Raw genomic sequence first — 20,694 nt, forward strand, 5'->3', positions numbered from 1 at the left:
CGAAAAGAAACTTGCCTTGGAAACAACAGAGTTTATTGCATAGCAAAACATGTTGCTGACATAAAATACTGTCAATATGCCTTACAAAAACATGATATATACAGTTAATACAGCAGCCAGCATTTTTCCATGTTTGAAATGCTAGTTTTCATAAATTCAGCAGGTATGAAACGTTTTTACAGGATGTTGAACAGTTTACAACGTGAAACAAAAGAAAACGTTAAAATTCGTTGACCCAATAAATGCAATACTGTGGTATGTTGTTTCTGTTGCAATTACAAACACTGAATATTATAAAATGTAAACATTAAACCTTAAAAAGTCAATGGATGGGGTCAATAATGTAAATAATTCGTATATATTGGTTGACTGAACGTAACAAAGCATTTACAAGTTCAGCAGAACATAATGTGCATGAGTATTTTTTAACTCAAGGAGGAAGCATTTCCTAGATTGACCCATAGACCATAACTTTGACACACAGTAAACCTGGAACAGTCCACTGTACCAGTAGCGAACCATTCATAATTGAAAAATGTTCCGCACCTATCACACTGTTCAAAATGGGCATAAATATAACAATAGGATAAAACAAGAATGAAAAGTGAATGGTCCCCCTCCACTGTCATAATGAATACATACATAAAGCATATTCACTCAGCAGAATTACTAATAATACTAATAATGACTAATAATACTGCAATCATGACAAGAAAGTCTATATTTTCAATAAAACAGGAGAACTTAGTACAATTTGTAAGGTTGTGGGTATTTCATTGATGAAATAAACATCAGTGATGTCTTCTTGAATATGTTACAGTTCATAACCTGTCATCAGTGTTACAGAGACTCAAGAGGACTGAGCTTTTATACATATGGGAGTCAGGAATGAATGAGAGCTGTTGCTACAAATAGTTTTTTTTGTTGTTGTTGTTGAGCTCAGTTGACAAATCACAGGGATTCTTGTGCTCAGTCATGTCTCCAGTGTGATGAAATGTCATCACTCTTGTCTCTATTTGAATAGACTTTTCCTTCTGCCTTTTTTTTTTACCCATTTAGGCAGTGACGTTTTCATAATCACGGTCGTTCTCCTGAAACATACAAGCACGACATTTGTGATTTTGTGAGAAATCTTAATTAATTGATTCAAACAGAGCTGGGTCCATCTTACCTGTTTTCCCACAGCAGACTTACGTCTCTGTCTCCTTCAGCAATGACATGAAAAGGTTTGTACATTGAACAGTTCAACATTTCATGATGATTTCATAATAAAGTAAACCATGTCCAATATTGTTGTTTATAACTTCACTTACCAAGCCCAGACAATAACCAGTGTAAGCAACAGCACAATAACGACTTTGACTCCAACACCAACAAGGAGGATCAAACGGTTTACTGTCAGTAGAGGTAGAAGACACGGTGTGAAAATTTAAACTAATTTCTAAAATCCTTTCAAACAGGCAAGTTTGCAACTTTTGATTTATCATTGCCCCTTGGATGAGTTTTGGATCACATATCTACATACTCTACTACTACTAATATCTACTTATCTTCCTTGCATACTCACTGTCTGTTTTGTCAACTGTCACCAGCACCTCAGTTGAGTTACTTTCCCCCAGTCGGTTCCTGGCCTGGCAGAGGTACAGTCCAGCGTTGGATGCCACAGACGGGAGAGACAGCACCTGTCCTGAGCCCACCTGGAACATGGAGCTGGAGCTGGAGCTGGAAACAGTGCCCCTGTACCAGGTGTAGTTGTCTGCTGCAGGGTTAGCAGCACTGCTGCAGGTCAGATTCACACTGCTGTCCACTGTCAGGCTGCCAGGACGGCTCACCTCAACAGACACATTCAACGGGGGATCTGTATTAAAAACACAACCACTGTGCTGTTGTATCCAGTCACTTATAAACCGTATTGTTTTATTTTATTTTGTTACATATAGCCTAAGTTAATATAAAAGAAAACATTCATGGATGATCCTAACCATTTATTGCCAGGCCATAAATTGTCAAAGAATATTTCAGTAAAAAAATACAAAGACATAGTTTGACATTTGAGAAGATCATTCTCATGTCTGTACAGTGGACATAAAGATACAACAGTTAGCTTAGATTAGCACAAAGACTGGAAACAGCGGGAACAGCTAGCCTGGCTATCACCAAAGGTAAACACTTCAGTTTGTGTAAAGATTACAATGTGTTCATTGGTTAGCTTTAGGGGTGCTTGTAGGCAAGTAGTTACCTTTGGGTAGAACCAGGCTAGTTGTTTCAACTTGTTTACAGTGTTTGTGCTAAGCTAAGCTAACTGTCTGCTGGGTAACTTCTTATTTAACAGACAGATGTGAGAGTGGTATCAATCTCCTCATATAACTCTGGGCAGTGTTAAGCAGTAGCCTAATATAGCCTATTGCTTTTTGTTTCTTCACCAACAACATCATAATAAACACACTTACACTGAACATCTAGAGCAACAGGGTCCGACAGCACTGACTCATGTCCTTCGACAGCACATAAGTAATTCCCAGAATGCTTTGCCTGAGCCTGGAAATGTGTTTGGGCTACTAGACGTCCATCTTTGAACCAAACCACGCTGGGAAGTTGGCAGGATTTTCTACATTCAAGAGTCACAGTGTCTCCTGCTCTCACACTGTCAGGGTAAACTCTGGCACTCAGCCCTGGACATCAATCAGTTAAAGAAACAGAGACCATAAGAAAAGCAAATATTAAGCTTGAAGAATAAGATTCAATGTAGAATAATTTTACCTGTGACAGATAGATACACTGATCTTTTACTACGCCGTCCATACATATCTGTGTCGAAACTAAAGTAGTAATGTCCGGTGTCATTATCCTGCAGGTCATGAATTGCCAGGCTACAGTTGTGCTGCAGGTCACCAAGATATTCAGAACGATTTTGATATGAAGGAAGGTCCGAGAGCGCAACACGTACCCAGATGCCATTTTTTAATTCGCCTTTGTACCATGCAGTCTTTCTAACAGTTTCCCCGTCTGTGTAGTTGTATGAACACCTGAACTCCACCGATGATCCCTTTAAAGCACAAGGATCTGGGTTTTCAAAAGTCACTGACCACAACCTCACAGTTCCTGCAGAGAGATCATGATGTAATGTAATGTTTCATTAGTTGTATTGATTTATCAGAAATAAAAGCAGAATCATCAGAAGAAACGAAACATCCTGCTCTGCAACAATATTTTTTAACTCTAGGATGGGACTTTAAAGAATTACAGGGAGTGAACTCATCACAATGAAAACACAATGAAATCATGAGTTCTTAAAATGTTTTTTAAAAGATTGTTGACAAAAAATGACAATTTGATATTCTGTGTAACTACTGTATTATAAATGACTCAACCCCACTGTAATAACTGTTGGCCCTCTGTGCCTGGATGAATCAAGCTGTGAACACAACACTGGCATAGGCTTATTATGACTTTTTAACTGAACTTGTTTGTAAACAGTTGCTTATTTACAAACCCAGTATTTACAGAGTAACATAAGCAACGATTTGGAGTTCATTTTTGTGGGCAGCCGGCAAAATATGAATCAAATATTCACTCTCTTTTAACTTCTGAGGGAGCTATCTGGCCATTTAGCTGCTAAATGGTAGCTAACTTTGTCTTTGATGCTGAATGGGTAGTGTACAATGAGTTTTTGTTCAGTATCAGTATAAGGGCGGGTAGCTCACCTCCAAGGGCTGACTCTTAAACACAAGGGTGTGCTTATCAATCAATAAATCACTCTTGTTATAGTAGGATATAAAAAAATTTCAATAGCTTCCTTCTCAAGTGATTTAGGGACTTCAAACCAATACTGAATTGTAGTGTTACTCTGGGCAATTAATTTGTATCATTATGGAAAAAAACAGCATTTTTTCAATAGTGTCATAATACACAACAATTTGGCATATTTTTGGAGTCCCTGTGTCACAAAACATGGAAGGTATTAAAAAAACCTACCCGCCCTTATACTGCCAATACTGGAAAGAAGACGCCACTGGATCCTGAGTGAATGTCCGTCGATTATCCAACTTATCTTAGCGGTTGACGATGGGTGGATGGACTTTGTCTTGAAACGTAAATTAAAAACGAATCTGTCCTTACCTGGCTTCAAAATCAGAAACACCAGCATCGGGATCATCTTCTCCACATCAACGCAAAACACTTTGAGATGGATTTGCGATATGGGCATTTGATTCGATCTTTCAGACCGGACCGGCAACGACGTGAAATGAACAAACTGAAGCCACGCACTTAACGAAGTGTGAATAAAGTTTTGGACAAGGAGGTAAATCGACACAAAACCCTGATGAGCCAGGCGTAGGTGGTGGGAGGGGTCAGATGGTCCTTCGCAAATCATTGGATTAGATATATTTCTGTAGCAGAAAGAGTGACTGTATGAAAAAAATGATGCAACATTAAACAAGAAATTTAAATATGTTTTTTTAAAGGTCAATAGGAACAAACAAAGGAAACTGGTCATGTGTAAATGGGGAACTTGCATCTCTTCATCTACTACAGTCTTAATATGTCAAAAAAATATATTATGGATGGATTGTCATGAAATGTTGTCCAGATCCCCCGAGGAGTCATCAATAAGTGCCACAAACATATCAATGTTTTCAGATGCTCAGTGACATAGACATAGTCTACTTTAGGGGGACTGGCACACACTTCTGTACAGACATTCATGATTTCTACATAATGTTTAAATAACTTTGGTGATCCACTGACTTTTCACGCAGCACCATGAGGGTGACATCTGTAGTTTAAAATGCTTATCGACAACTGTTGATGCATTGAGGTACACAGAGGACAAATTCTGAGACTAAATGTTAATCTTCCTCTTTCAACTTTATAGAAAACACTGTCTCAAGGTCTAACAAAAAACAACACATTTTTATTAGTTGGCAACGGGTATTCAAGTACAACAAGTGCAAGAGCAAGTAGCCTATGTGGTGAAAAGTGATGCAATTTCTGCTGTGACAGGAGTGGGTTGTTCAGAAAGGAAAACCTTATTTGAAAGTATTGAAAGCTCATTCTCTAAGACTGTAAGGGGAAGTAAGAGAGACAGGAGGGGGATTAGGGAAGGAGGGATAAAAATGTGTGTGTGTGTGTGTGTGTGTGTGTGTGTGTGTGTGTGTGTGTGCGTGCGTGCGTGTGTGTCTGTGTGTGACAGAGAGCAAGTGAAAGTAAATGGGTCAACAAAAAGTCCTTGCATGATTAGATGACATCTATGAACTATTGTTGGCTCATGCCAGGCCTGCTCAACCTGTTCTTTCTCCTTCAGGTGCCTGTTCTTAACTTCCTACCTGGTTAGAGCTGGGGTATGGAGTGAGGCAGAGAGAGTCAGGATTCTGTGGAGACATCGACAGCCTCTTTTTAATTGAGACACTGGCAGTAGTGTCAGCCATCTGACAATAAATAAAAATTCTATTTAAAGTAGCACCTTCGTGATCTTCAAATAAGGAAGCTGCCTGCAGACCTGCTGGGGAATTTCAAGTTAATTTTGTGGTTAGTGCTAAAGCTTTTGCTAATATTTTAGTTAAATCCAAGTTTGAAATGTGTACTAAAATGTTTTAATTTATCTATAAAAGTAGATATTACTAATCCTATTTGAATATTTCTATCGATGATACTAGTTCTCTATCAATCAGTACTGGCAGTTCTTTCATTGTCACACATTGTAACTCTATCTAAAATCATTTTAGTGTAAATAACCATTTAACTGGTAACCATTTAACTCAGGTCATAGTCGTCAACACCAGCCTTTCACATTCATTAAGTCACGTCTATGTTTTAATCTGAAGGAAAACAGAAGGGCTCTTGTACTGTGACATGTATTCCCTTACAGTCGTGTGAAAAGAAAAGCTACAGTGTTCAAACTTTTGCAGATTAACCTATGGAATGAGCTCTCCTCAGAAAATAATGGAGAAGAGCAAGAAAGAACTGATAAGGACGAAGCAGAACATTTCTTATATCTGCTTGCTGCTGCTGGCTATGCTCCAAGCGAACATATCCTCCTCAGGTAACTTATTACGGTACATTGTACATTTTTTGGAATCTGTGCTTCGTTCCCTAACTGGTTTCCCTACATTTCTGATCACGCAAAGCTTCCTGCTTATCTAGTTTTGAAAAAAAAGATCCATAGTAGTCTAAACTAATTTTATCTCACTGCTTCTTGATTGGGTTTTGAAAAGATTTAACAGGTTAAAGATCAAATTGTTTTCTAAATGAATGAGCTGGATTCCGATTCAGTTCAGCTATATTTTACTCCAGGTAATACATTGCTTTTAGTTATCTGTAAATATATACAATTATTTTTACTTTTTGCTGTTTACACAAACACATCATCAATACTTCTAGCTGTTTCCGCTGTAAACACTACGAGTACCACCACCACCACCACCACTTCAACACAGAACCCTGCAGCTCTCAGTTACAGCCCACGTCCGGCTGACGTGACAGTGACTGTGGGAACACCTGCAGTGTTTCTCTGTGGAGTGCCCAAAGCTTCTCCAAACCTCACATTCACCTTCTATGGGAGTCACCGCAACTACGAGCTGATCTGCCCATACGGCCACATGAAAGAAATCTCCCAGGTGAGGTGATCTCCATCTGATTCGGTATTTACTCCAATGCCTCACTGTATCCTCACTTTCTTCTCCTCTTTGACCCCCAGTAACACTATTTTGCTGTCACACACTCACACAGACACAATGCTGAGGAAGTAAACATCTCTCAGAGAAGCTAGTAAATTAATTCTGATCACATGAGAAAAAGAAATGCTGCTTGCTTCCATTGCATGCATTTTTCGATTAAGAATGAGCACTGAACAGCTACAGCTACTGTATTTTGAGTATATTTTTAGAATCTGATTTGTGGTTTAGCATAAGGAGAAGTAATAGAGTATGAAGAGAGGGCAAGACAGTGCAGTGCCCTAAGGGCCGCACTATGTAGGGCCCCACCCTTATTGTGAGGTGGACTCAACTAGTTATGTCATGAAAAAATCTGCTGCTGTTCTGTAGATTCCTATACAACAACGTGTTCATGATTTCTCAAGAGATCATGTGATATATATACACTCATATGTGCACATCCATCTTTTTTATGGTGTCAGTCAGTAGTTTTAACAAAAACAGTCTGTAGCAAGAAAAATATAAAAAGTATATATTCCACAGAATGAATATTGTCTTATTTACTTTGGTAATTGTGTTGCAAAGCTTATATGTGCAATGATGATTGCTGGGTAATATGTGTAGGCCTATATGTTGCCCTTAAGTTTCTATTTGATCATGGGACAAGACTCCCATCAGGTGAAACACAAAATCTAACAAGCAGACTAGTAGAGCTAGCAGTCATGCTACTCAAACATAAAAGTGGTTGCAAGAAGTGACAGGAGATAAAAGAACAGGAGGAGAGGGTCGCAAAGCTTGTTTTGGATTTTTGGGGGGGGCAGGGTCAGCACTGTCCAGGCTTCTGATAACTTTCTCTCTGACTTCTCTACTTTGCAAAAACATTAGTCTGGGTAACTCCTTCGGACTGCAAAATCCATCACATGATGGTACTTTGGGCTGCAGCCGGACGCACACAGCTGCAGCAGCGAGTGTGTATTGTGTTACGTGTATAATATGTTAATGTGGACAAGAAGCTGATTTTAGGAGATTTAAATTAAGTAGCTTATGCATTTACTACATCTTATCTTAAATGTTGTTAAACCGTGTAGCATGAGGAAATTAGGCATACGCATTTGCTAATATAGGGTTCCCTTCAAGACACAAACGCAATGTGTGTGTGTGTGTGTGTGTGTGTGTGTGTGTGTGTGTGTGTGTGTGTTTCCTAATTGTGTAACCAAAGGCCTGTCATAATAACCTGCACTGGGACCCGTCGTTACTAGCCTAACTTACACCGCTGGTATGAAGGGACGAATGTGTTCGAAGTTGTCCTGTGGAGCTCTCTGGGAAACAAACAAAAAGTTGTGTTTATAGTCAGTGTTACTCACCAAAATTCATTGTGTGGATCTTTGAGGTCTAACAAACCTGTTGAATGCATTTCCTTCATCACACACCGCACAGGATTCAACAAACGATGACGACGTTCAATCATGAGTTTACTATGTTTGCTGGCCCGGGCGGTACATGTGTCGTTTTGAGTGGACTTCTGTAAGCTGTAATACTGAAATACACTTGCCATTACCACCGCATGTGTTGGCAAATCATCCAGGACTAAGTTGCATTATAGTTTAGTTTAGTCATAGTTAAAGCATTCAACTGAATGTCAATACCTTGGTGGCATGTGGACCACCATTTATTCCAGCTGCAACCCTCCACCCTAACCATCCATCCATTACTTATACATGCTTATCCTGCATATCCCAGCTCACATAATGTTTATATATTTCTTCCCTGTCCTCTCTTCTGAGCCGTTCATCATTCTCTTCCTTGCCTCTCTCCTCAGGGTCTCTATGGAAGTTGCGATATGACAGAAGGAGAGTCATTGGCTGTGTGGACCCTCAAGGGAACGTCTCTTTCTGACAATGGCACAAGAGTTGTTTGTCAGCAGTCAAACAATCCCGATGCACCGGCTGCCATCTTATATGTCAATGGTAAAGATTCAATCATTCTATTTGTACAGTAATATTGCCTAATCCCTTTAATCTCACATAATCAGAGAATAACACTCAATAGTGGTCTCTCAGAGGTAATGACTTTAAATTAGTACAAACTGGTCATTCTCAATCCTAAAAATCTGTGGTGAATGCACCTCAGGGCGTTTTACAAACAAAGTTTTGTGCTGCACATATCTGACGTGTTTTGTGTTTTGTCCATGCTTTTGTGCTTGCTTTACAGTATTAATAGTTAACACACTTTTGTGATTTGTTACACAGTAAAATTAACTTTATGTGAAAGAATGTATTTTATTTAGGCTACTTGTTAAATCTAGAAATATTATTCACAGGGAAAGAGTGTAAGTAAATAAACGCTGTTGTTCATTCGTCATTCATCTCAAACATCCTTATTTATTGTCCATCTCTCCATTTTACTTGTTATTTATCTTTGTTGTTTTCTCTTTTTTGCCTTCCTCCTCCCTCACACTGTCCTGTTAGCTCTACTCCCGAATAGCTATGCCATTCTCATTGGATGTACCATTGGGGGCTTTATTGGCACTCTGTTGTTGTTTGGTTTATTGTATACCATTCTGCAGAGATCTGAGACCATCCAAAAGTGTTTCAGTAAGTACACTGTTTTGATTCATTGGCGTAAAATGTAATACGTTAACAACCAGTTAAATGTTGATGAGTAATGACGTATTTGTGCTTTCAGGGGGAAAAGAAACAGAAGATGATTTGTCCACCATAGTAACCGATGACTAAAAGGTGACTTTTTGTTGCCCGATGTTGCATTGAAAAACATATTGAAAGTTGGGCTCCATTCACCTTCTAACCAACAGAGACTAGAAACAAAAATGAACTTCTTCTGTTTTTATATCCTTCAACGAAACTAAATGAAGGGGAAGCTGGATTGAACCCAAGTCTGGGGATGATTTTGTCTGAAATGTTTGAGGCTGGATCCAGTCTGACCCCTGATATCTTCAGAGAATTTCCTTGTTCTGCACGCAATAGTTGGACCTTGCACACATTATTCACATCCTAACTGTGTATAATATAGTATTTAGCACTTTAAACAACACAGCCAGATCACTTTCCCCACTTGTACAGTGTCATACACTAATGTGCAATGCCTTTATGGTATGTAGCTTATAAATCCTATGTAAAATGTATTGTTATGTTCCCTAATGTGGCTAAAACAATTTAGCATGTGTGTAGAAAGTAGTAGTCAGACTTTATGTAGCTTAATAAAGCAGTGATTTAAACAACTAATGATTGGTTTAAATGAATGGTTTATTAAATCTTCAATAGTTTTGGTCACATATAATAAAACTTTAATAGTTCCTGCAGGTTGAGTGCCTAACTGCAGCAGTAAATGATCACATAGATGATGTGAAAGTGCTGAGTAAGTGGTTTAAATGAGAATTAAATGTTTTTTGTGCTAGCACATTGTTTTTTACAGCTGTAGACCAACAAACTATTAAAGGTAGGATACTCACTGATGAGGGTCTCAGCTGTGCTTCAGGTGAGTCAGCCACACTTTCACGGTTTGTCCACTTGAGGGAAGCACTTACTCCACAGATAACAAGCCAGTTAGTTGCTACAGAGAGAAATATTCACTTAAAATAGAAGTGAGTGTGTAAACCAAATACTTTAACAACAATTTCTGTTTCTATCAGAACATGGTGCATTGTATCTGGTCAAATCATTTAATTAAAACTAAAATGTTTTAGCAACTATGTTGCTATTCCTATGTTTTAGATTTAGTCTGAGAAGTAAGTTAGACCCACATGCTAAGACGAAGAAACAAAAAACCTCCTTTGTCAGCAGACTTTATTGTTATCATTGTAAAAGACATTTTTGAACTTTTTTTTTCCACTTCAGAGGTTGTCCTTTTGTGGTTCCACAGTTATTGTCTTCACATGAAGGGAAGCACAGAAGCACTTAGTCCTACAGTTACCAAAGGTAAACTCAGGGTTGTATTTGTTTTTATGCTGTTGCTGATGTTTGTTGTGTGTGCACTTTGTTTTTGTCTTTTGTCTTTACTTGATGTCAAAACAAAACTTAGCATGTTGATGATTTTATCACCTGTGTGGATTCAAAAGTTCCTCACATGTGCCTGACTCGCACTTTGGGTGTGCTGTTTGGATCAATGCTTTACAATCCTAGATGACTGAACAGGAGAGAGGAAGGATATACTTCCAAGAGATCTTTTGCACGTCTTTGTTGAATTCAGATCCAAAGTCAATAACACCTAAAACAGTCTGTCATTTCTAAATGACTCTTCACTGTATATCTGCACTGACCCCAACATGCTGTTTGTCTATTTTCCACACTCATTTACCCATGCACAGAGTTTTAAGTTGCAGTGCTCTTAACAATACTGCAAATGTTAGAGTTGACTATGTTAGAAAACTCTCACGCTACAACAGCTGCCTTTCCTTTGTGGCCAGACCCGGCAGCATACAACTGGTTATGACAGATTACACTCAACCTTATATTTAGAACCTGGGTGTCCACTGCGTTTTCACCATATTTGTGCTGCTGGATGATGAGTTGTCACTGGTGCTGTATCTGTACAAAATAAATGGTTGGGTTATTTAGCATGGTCACTTGTTAAATAGACGTGTAACACCAGGTAATAGTGTACATGTAATAGTAAATGTAAATGTTGTGATGTCTCTTGCTTCCCCCTGGTGGTGAACTCCTTACACGTCAGGAACAAGACCTCCAAAGTCTTTCAGTATTGCTGACCTCTATCCTTCTGTCTTTGTGTTGTTTTATTAGTGATGTGTGGTACTAAATACAAAAACAATAGGCATTATCAACTGGTCTCTCCCATTGTGTTGCCACTTTCGTTGCAATAGTGCTATTTTACTGCTCAAACACAAGTACTCCACACACTTGCTCACATGGTTGTTGTAAAGAAATACACAGTCTCTATTTGACATTAGAATGAAATGAATTTAGCGCAAATGTGACAACTGGCAGTTGACTGCTTTTGACATCTCTTGGTCTTCATCCCTGTCACTGTGTGTTGTGACACCTGATAGAGCAGCATGGGCAGCCAGCAAGACACACACACACACACGGCAATCAGCAGGAGAGAATTCTGCCTCGTCTCTTAGTTGATACAACGGAGGTAGTATGGAGCAACGTGTTGACTCAGCTGCTCAGCTACACCTCGGTTCACTCCATGATAGGTTTCTGTGATATTCTGGTCTCTGATTTCTTCATGTTCTCCACAACCAAATTCAAAGTCATACAGTGAGCAGTATACAGTGCGACTGGCTATATTTGCTTGTTTGCATGACAAAAGATGGAATCACACACTAGAGTCAGTCAGGTCACGTTTGTTCTCGTCTTGTTCGTCATTTCTTTGCTCTGGTTGGGAAAAGCCTAACCCTTACCCCAACCCCTATCTTGTAACCCTGTCTAAATACACAACGGTCATGTCATGTGGGGACCCACCACCAACTGCCAGGGCTCTACATTCTTGAGTTTCCAAAATTTGACATTGCAAGCAAGCAGATACTATTTACATAGAAGTTAGGATCTTTCATATCTAAGTGTGGCTCTCTTATCCCTTGACTGACTGGATTGCGCTCACTGCTATGTAAACTAACCTGTTCTTAGAACTTTAGTTTTACTGTTTATGGAAAAACATCCTGAATAACACCATAACAGAGTGTGAGTGAATGTGTGTCAACTCATAACCTACATTGTTCAGTGTGTGTTCTCGAAATGACCTTTAACTGACAATCGGTTTACCTTGCTTCACCTGTCAATACCTGAGGAAACTATTACATTTAAAGTTAAATAGTAATAGTTGATTATGTTGAATCAAGTTAGAAGTAGAGCTGACGATAGACTTTACAACTTCTAGAATCATTTTAACTGACCTACTACTAACCACTATTTTTCCTATATTAATGGAGCATCAAAGATCTGATTTTATGCTCTTCAATATGGATCTTTGTCTTCAATGTTTGATTTGCAAGTCTAAATTAGCTTTAACCTAAAAAGAAAAACAGACAAAAGGATTATATTATAGCAGTAAACAACAGCCAAAGTGCAAAGTATTTTTCCACTTTGGTTTTTGTAACAAGTAACATTAACACTTCTGCCACACACGTAGGTGTCAGTTTGTCAACCTGCTGTAACCTGCCTGCTGTTACTGGCTCCTCCAGTGAAGAAGAGCAACATGTTGTATTAACCCAGGGTAATTTCATATATACTGAGAGTTTCAGGAGCAGGACCACACCCTGATCATGCCGCATCCAACTTTCCTATAAATACCCACCCAACCCTCTCCTCCTCTTTCACTCTCGTATTCTGCGTCGTTTCCTCCAACCCTACTTCACTCTCTTGTCTTCCTTTCCTTTCTCCTTTCTCTTGGGTCTTGAGGGAGGTCCATTGAGCCCAGGTCCTATGGCGGATTCCCCACTGAAACTTCCCCACAAAGCAGCAGAAAACCAAAGAAATATAAGCTTATGAACCTTGCACACAAATCTTGTTTTTGTTAAAAAATCATTCAAATGAATCTTGTTAATGTTGTGGTCCTTGCTAGTAAATTTAAACATTAATGTTGTACTGTGCCTAATAATGTTGTTATGATAATGCTCAGTGTTGCTGAGGAAAGTGATTGAGCAGTTTCCCCGCAAACATCCTAGACATCGTAGATCCTACACACACTGACAGAAATACCACACTGAGTATCCTCTTTATGTCCTCTAATTCTACAAACAAAGTGACCTCACATATGCGGACAGACACTAGCAGCAACACACAGTGTGGTCATAGTGCCCTTCACTCTTTCTAATATTGTGTGTTACAGACCTAATTTACACTGGATAACTATCAATTTAAGGTAATTATGCATTCAGATTTTGGTCATAATCAGAAAGGATCATAATCAGATGCCCCAACCACCACCAAGGAAGAGGGTCTCTACTCCGAGCGCTCTCCTGATGTTACTACCCCACAGCTTGTGACCATAGCTGAGGGTTGGAACGTAGATTGACTGATAAATCGAAAGCAGTATGACACCACACCAATCCGCCTGTCCATCTCACGCTCCATTTTACCGTCGTAAACAAGATACCGAGATACTTGAACACTCCTAACCTGCAGGCAGAGAAACATAGTCTCAGACTCCTCGTCCCGGCCACTTCACATTCAACTGCAAACCACTCCAGGGCGTGGTGGAATTCAGGATCTGATGAAGCCAACAGGACCACATTATTTGCAAAAAGCAGAGATGCAATTTGGAGGTTCCCAAAGAAGACACTTTCCTCACCCTGGCTGTACCCTGAGACCCTGACCATGAAAATCACAAACAGGATCAGAAACAAGGGGCAACCTTGGTGGAGTCCAACACCTACTGACAGCGTGTTGGACTTTGGGCCAAGAATACGTTCACAGCTTTCACTTTTGTTACGCAAGGACCAGATGATTCGTAGCAACGGCCCCAGTATCCCATACTCCCCCAGTACCCCTCACAGGATTCCCAGGAGAAACAGAGGTAAGGCTTCTCCAAGTTCAAAAACCACATGACAAAACCAAAGATTGGTCAAACTCCCATGATCCCCTCAACAACCCTGCAAGAGTAAAGAGCTGGTCCACTTTTCCACAGCCAGGACCAAATCGGCACTGCTGCAGATCTGATGATACAAACACAAAGTCAATCTTTGGCCTTAGGTGTTTTGTTACCACTTAAGTGTCCCAATAGAGCTATACAGTCCTTAGACAGAATCCCTTCTAGGTCGCTACCCAGAGACTCCAAGAAGGCCAGGTACTCTGAGCTGCTGTTCAGTGCATAAGCACACACAGCAGTCAGACTCGCAGTTGCATAGAGGTGACCCCTCATACTCTGGGGAGAACTCCAACACAGCGGCTTCTCACCCTGGGAACTCCGAAAAAAGGGGAGTCCAGCACCTCTCTAGGATTTGGTTCCAAAACCAGTGCTAGGCATAGAGGTGAGCCCAACTATATTTAGTTGGTACCGCACCACCTTCAATTCATTCCCCCCAAGAGAAGCGACATCCCACTTCCCTAGGACCAGTCTGTGATGCCAGGAGTCAGCACACCAAGGTCCCCGCCTTTTCCTGCGAGCCAGCTTGCAAAGCACCCAACCTTAATGCATTTCCCTGCGGGCAGTGGCCCCACAGGGTGGCTGCTCCATATAGGTCTTTGGCCAAGTGCAATGGGTCCCAGGTCTGGCACCAGGAGGGGACCCTGTTTTCCCTTTTCTGGGCGAGGTGCTGCAGCTGCTTCCCAGTCACATAGGGTCTGCGCAATACCAGCTCGACTCGCCTCGCCTCGTCTCGCCTTTATTTGGTTTTCCATTGTGGAAAAGTTGTACCTTGGTCAGAGAGAATGTCACTATTCACTGCATCATCATTGCGCGCGCAAGACAGAGGCCAGCAACAGAAAGTTTTATATTTTACAGTTTTCGTATGTAATTTCATGGCAGAACAAAAACGTGCTTGAAAGTTTTCGGAGTTGGCGGCAGGGGGAAGCCTGCGCCAACCCGCGGGAGCAGCTCCCGAGGCCGGCCAGCCGCCCGCTCACAGAACCCTCTGGTCCCACCGTCACAGACCGCTGCAGCAACAACAGCAGAGGAAAACACAGTTGCAAGGTTTTCATACCGCTTATCTGTCTTTACATTCTGAGTAAGGTTGAAACATTTTAACTTAAATCAAGAGAAAGCTGTGTGGGTCGCTGGTGTGTGTCGCATTGACCATTCCATCGCGGCAGTTGTGTGTGGCGTCGCTATGACGACCAGCTACATTGAGGGCTATAATCTCCGGGTACTGTCAATGGAAAACGGAGCACGGCCAAACCGAGTCGAGTCGAATCGAGTCGAGCTGGTAGGCTACTGGTAATGGAAAAGCGCCATTATTCTGGCCCTTCCCCTGGGACCATTTTGCCTGGGGAGACCCTACCAGGGGCTATTGCCTCAGACACAGCTCCCAGGATCACAGGGACACATAAACTCTTCCACGTGTTAAGGTGGTGGTTCTTAGTGGGATTATTATGTAATCCATTAAATTAAGACACTTAAACATCTCTCTCTCTCTCTCTCTCTCTTCTTTGTCACCACCAGTTGCCACTCTATCTGTTGTCAAATTATTATCACTGAACTACGGTATGTCTCTTTGTGTCTGTGTCTCTGTTATTCTCTATCTCTGTCCTGACAGTATTATCATTTGCTAAGAGCCTGATGCATGCCTTCGACTTTGTCAGTGTGTGACAGGAAAAGGTATAAATAGTCACAGATTGCACTGTGACACTCACATATCGCTACATCCAAGGCCAAATAATGTAAATATGTTCTCTTTGAAGCCAGGTCCTGAGTTTGAATCAATCCTGACAGAGAAGTAAATCCCTCCCTCCTGCCCAGCTTTAGTGAAAAAATGAAAATGCCTGTTAACCATAAAACCAACACAGTGCAATCCTGTTCCACATGGAGAGGAGCACTGGGGGTTACCTGCATTGTCTTTGACTCATCTAAAATGTAAATACACATACTGTATCTGTAGTTGAGCTGATTTCATGTGATCATCTTAGAATTCTTCTTAGTGTAAGACTGAGAGAGTGTAGAGTGTATTAACGAAATGTAAAAAAAAAAAAGGATAAAAGAAATGCTTTTCTGAGATGAATTGCAAATGGCTTTCACTCCATCATGCGCATACTCACACACACTCATAACATTGCCTCTGGTCTTCTATGTAAACATGTCACTTCTGGTGGCGTGAACACACTAAGTTTACACCCCAAACAAAGAGGAGGAGTGGACACTACTTATTCAGGTAAAATAGAAAAAATACACACTTTTGACCAGGCAGTGTCTTTGAACATTCACACACTCCTCTGCTTTTGAACCGTCGGCGCAGGTAAGCACAGGTATGGTGGAGCACGGTGGGATGAGAGTCGGTGTTATGGGTCGAGGTCACCTTTCTGTGAAAAAGTTGGTTGTAAGCATTGTGATTCTTGTGTAATTTTAAACTATGCTGAAGATTTTAGTGTGAGAACAGAATTCTTTTCGCTATCAAAGACAGAAGGAAATACATGTGGCAGGCAGGCTTTTTCATCCATTTGTTTTAGGGCATGTGAAACATTATGTCCAAGTTTGACGAGACACCAACTGATATATGGGCTGGTTTTATGGTTAGTCTTGACTTGACAAAAACAGCATTCTGCTATCTTTTAATTAATTAACCTTCTTGTATTAGACAACAGTACATTTTCCAAATTGGATCAAGATGTTAAAACATGTGAGGAGCCCAGCACTGCAGTTACAATAAGAGTAAAAAAAATTTACAGGATCTTAACAAAACAGCAGTAAGATGTGAAGGACACTGAACTGTAGCGTCCACATTATGTGGGCAAAACCTAATTATTTTGTAAAACCACTTAAAACCCAATCAGAAAGTCTATTCTGTTCTGTCTGTTGCTGCCATATCGTCTGACACATTTTAAGACAGGGGATTTGAAAGACAAAGCCCTGACCTTGACTAATGTCATGCTAACTGCAATGACACTTCTTTGACAGAGGAAAGGGGCAATGATTGAAAATAAGCAACGATGTCCCTATCTTTAAAAGCTGATGCCCACTGTATATCAGCAAGAAGTTAGATGCAGAAGATACTTCAGAAAAAAAGCATTAACCCAGTATTTGTTTGTCTTATTAGACTTATCAAACATGTGTTTGCTATATAAGGTTTAAATAACAGGCATGAATGTAAATGGAAAACTACTTTGAGACAGAGAGAAGCATAGCAAAAGAAAGAGAAGACACTGGATTTACAAAATGCCCCAAATGTAACTTCCATGGATCCCCAAGGGTGTCCAAGGTCAGTTAGATGTGACAGTGAGGTCGCTGAAATGCAGTGCATCACCATCTCATAAACTTAGTATTTCAGATGTCCACAAAAGCCAATTTTTATTAATGGACTTAAAGATAAGAAGGATGACATAGTGTAATACTAATAATGTGACTATTTTTATGTATTTTGAAATGCATGTTATAAACGGATCATATAAAATTGAAACAAAAGAAAAAACACTACAGGCTGAGAACGTATCTTTTGAGACTGTAAAGCACATGACAGTGGTTGGCCAATGCAATGAAGTCTTTCTGGTGTTTCAGTGGTGGTTGAAGGAAAGTTGTCTGGAAACCTGCTGTGTTTTGCCCCAAGACAAAAAAAGTATCGTCTGTTTACTCTCCAAACACCCAGAATGCCTCCCTGCTGACGAGGCGCTGACCTCTCACACAACAAGGACAGTCTTCCTGTGGAGAGGGAGAAGTGTGTGCTTTCTTGCTTGTGTGTGAGAAACGGGGAAAGTGATGGGAAAAAAAATATTTCTCTCTCTGTCTTTTTCTGTTTCTCCGACTCTCAGTTGTGTTGAAGATGGGACAGCTCACTGTTGTCGCTGTTTTGGCAGGTAAATAAAACAGATACGTACGCTCATATGTACCTACATCATTTCATGCCATCAGAAACAGAGTGGGCCTTTTTGTCAGGAACTGAAGAAAAGGATAACATTAACGTATGGGCTCAAGATCATAGGTCATTCTCTTTTTTTTTGGGAGATTATGTTAGCTGCAGAAAGATATTATGAAATTTTGACAAAACTAACTGCACCAACCACAAAACAGAATCATGCTGAAGCTATAAAAATGCAAGTCTGTGAATTTCTAACATATAAGATATTATGATACATATTTTTATAACTGATATTTTGTTTACCCTGTCCACAGGATAAGCAGTTGACGATGGATGGATGGATATTTTGTTTAAAGAGAATTTATGAGCATACAAAAGATTACTTGTTCAAAAAAGCCATCTGACCATCATTTCTTATATTTTAAAAATGTTTACTGTGTGGCGAGACATATTCTATCAGAGCACTGAGTATTTATTTTCTCATTCAATAAAATGTTATTTGATCTCCTTGCAGTGCTCATTACCCTTTTCATGGAAACTGCAGCAAGTAAGGCCAAAACTCTTCTTCTGTCTAATCTTGTTCTGAGACTGGTTTGTCGAGAAACTCCTTTTAACTCCATAACAGGGGCCTGTAACTCTCTTAAACCAAAATGTGTCTTCTATATTGTTGGGGCACCAAATCTTTTTAGCATGAAATTGTTCGCAGAAGATGTCCTTTACAGAGTAGGCAAAAACTCTGATTTGTTCATTTCTATCATTAATTATCCTTCTGCTCATAACATTAATATATCACCAGGGTAAGTGTACTGTCACCATCCCAAAATGGATGCTTAAAAATGACTAAATGTAAACCAGAAACATGGAGCAATGTGTTTTTTGGGACACCTTGTACATTTACACTAGTTTGTTCTTCTTGAATCATTAATTTCATCAGACTGAGCTGATATATCTGCTGTCCCATTGTGGACTGTTTTAAGTTTGTCACTCATATTTCTTTCCCCTCTTTCTTGTACCTTCTCCTCCTCCTCCTGTGTTTGGTCTGCAGATCCATTTGTTTACAGTAAGTACAGACACTCATATCTCCTAATTCTTATAATCTACAACACTTGGAGCCTATGGATTATAAAAAAATTAGTGCATTAGTATTGCATGTTAATGTTGGGGTGGGGATGGCGCAATGGTTAAGACACATCCCTTTGGTGTGAGAAACCTGGGTTCAATCCCACCATTGTGTCCCTGAGCAAGACACTTAACCCCTAGTTGCTCCAGAGGCGTGCGACCAATGACAGATATAGCAATTTTAAGTCACTTTGGATAAAAACGTCAGCTAAATTAATAAATATATAAAAAATATTGTTGCAAACTGTGTGACAATAGCAGCCACTGCAAATGTGATGATGTTTTAGATAAAGCTTGAATACAGTAAAAAACAAAATTCTCCAATGATTTTAGTAGATATTTGATTTGGAATTGAATTTTTGCTTTGCCCTCTGAACCTCTAACATTACTATCTTATAGACTATGAAGGCCTACGAATTGGAGGGCTGGTCTTTACCGGTTTTCTGGTGGCTGGAGCAGTCGGCTTCTTATTTTGTAAGTCCTGAAACCACACAGATTTTACCTGTAAATGAGTTGAGAATAAAATAAAATAAATTAGCTATTCATACTGAGTAATGTGACCCACAATGAGTATTTTGTTCTGTGTGCACAATTTCTTTTAAATCCAAAATAAACATCACAGAGCTAAAAGAATCAGAGTAGTAATTAAGACATAACTGTGTATTAAGTGTGTAACTTAACACATCCTGCTTTGCCACCACAGATAACACCTGCCACAGGAGGAACAAGTATGTTCTTTTCTCTTAAAACTCTCTGACAAATGTGTTTGTGTCTGAACTTTAACATGTGACTTGCTCCCCCTTTATTTGTAGCTCCCTCTGATTGTCTTTGTCTTTGTTCCCAAACTCCTCTCTTACCTTGTAGAAAAGGGGAAGACAGCAGTGAAATCTGATATCGGGGCTGAGAAACCGGTTTCGGCCAGGAGGAAGAGCTGCCAGGTGGAGAAACTGGGTGTGTGTTGATGGGGTTTGGAGGAAACACACCAGCTCAGATGATTATAACCTTTTCAGACCCTCGTGAAGTAACACCACTTATTTAAAGACAGAGTAAATTATTGCTTAAACTATGAAAGATGTGAAAGCACACTCACAGATTGTCATTTCATGAGTAATATGAAATAAATGAAGCCCTCCTCATGTTTTCAAAATGTGTCAATTTTGCCCAGATCTGTTTATTCCTGTAAACACATGCAACACAACATATTTAGTCTGTCTCACATTTGCAGCTTAGTTTAGTCTTTGTTGCAGACGGTTACTGAAAGAGCATTATGAGGAACATAATGTGACATCCCCCTGTAGAAGTAAGTCAGCCTAACTCGACAAACTTCGACACCTTCGTTCTCGACAAGCAAACATTAATGCTCCACTCCTCCTACCGGTTCTAAATTCCCGATCCTGGATCAGCCTCCGTGCCGCGCTCGTCTTCAGTCGTCCACTCTTTAGCTGCCAGCAGGACCGCAGAAACCGACCCGGGATCAGGATTCACCCACAAAATCAAACT

General features: G+C 40.1%; 2 protein-coding genes across 2 annotated transcripts; one reads left to right on the plus strand and one right to left on the minus strand.

Moving 5' to 3' along the window:
- Positions 1–11: 11 nt before the first annotated feature.
- On the minus strand, positions 12–4,312 carry LOC119897957 (B-cell receptor CD22-like). The gene is made up of 6 exons (XM_038712018.1): positions 4,120–4,312; positions 2,451–2,672; positions 1,568–1,858; positions 1,314–1,395; positions 1,172–1,205; positions 12–1,091 (listed from the first exon to the last, which is right to left on the minus strand). Exons 1-6 carry the CDS (start codon positions 4,205–4,207, stop codon positions 1,056–1,058), a joined length of 753 nt encoding a protein of 250 aa, XP_038567946.1. The 5' UTR covers positions 4,208–4,312; the 3' UTR covers positions 12–1,055.
- Positions 4,168–9,972, plus strand: LOC119897958. The gene is made up of 7 exons (XM_038712019.1): positions 4,168–4,303; positions 5,306–5,529; positions 5,910–6,043; positions 6,382–6,617; positions 8,473–8,620; positions 9,122–9,247; positions 9,339–9,972. The coding sequence occupies exons 3-7, from the start codon at positions 5,923–5,925 to the stop codon at positions 9,386–9,388; spliced, it is 681 nt and encodes a 226-aa protein (XP_038567947.1). The 5' UTR covers positions 4,168–4,303; positions 5,306–5,529; positions 5,910–5,922; the 3' UTR covers positions 9,389–9,972.
- Positions 9,973–20,694: the final 10,722 nt, after the last annotated feature.

This window comes from Micropterus salmoides, unplaced genomic scaffold (genome assembly GCF_014851395.1).
Source record: "Micropterus salmoides isolate LMB-PRFRI ecotype aquatic unplaced genomic scaffold, ASM1485139v1 Ms_hic_scaffold_11, whole genome shotgun sequence".
In the NCBI taxonomy this organism is placed as follows: domain Eukaryota; kingdom Metazoa; phylum Chordata; class Actinopteri; order Centrarchiformes; family Centrarchidae; genus Micropterus; species Micropterus salmoides.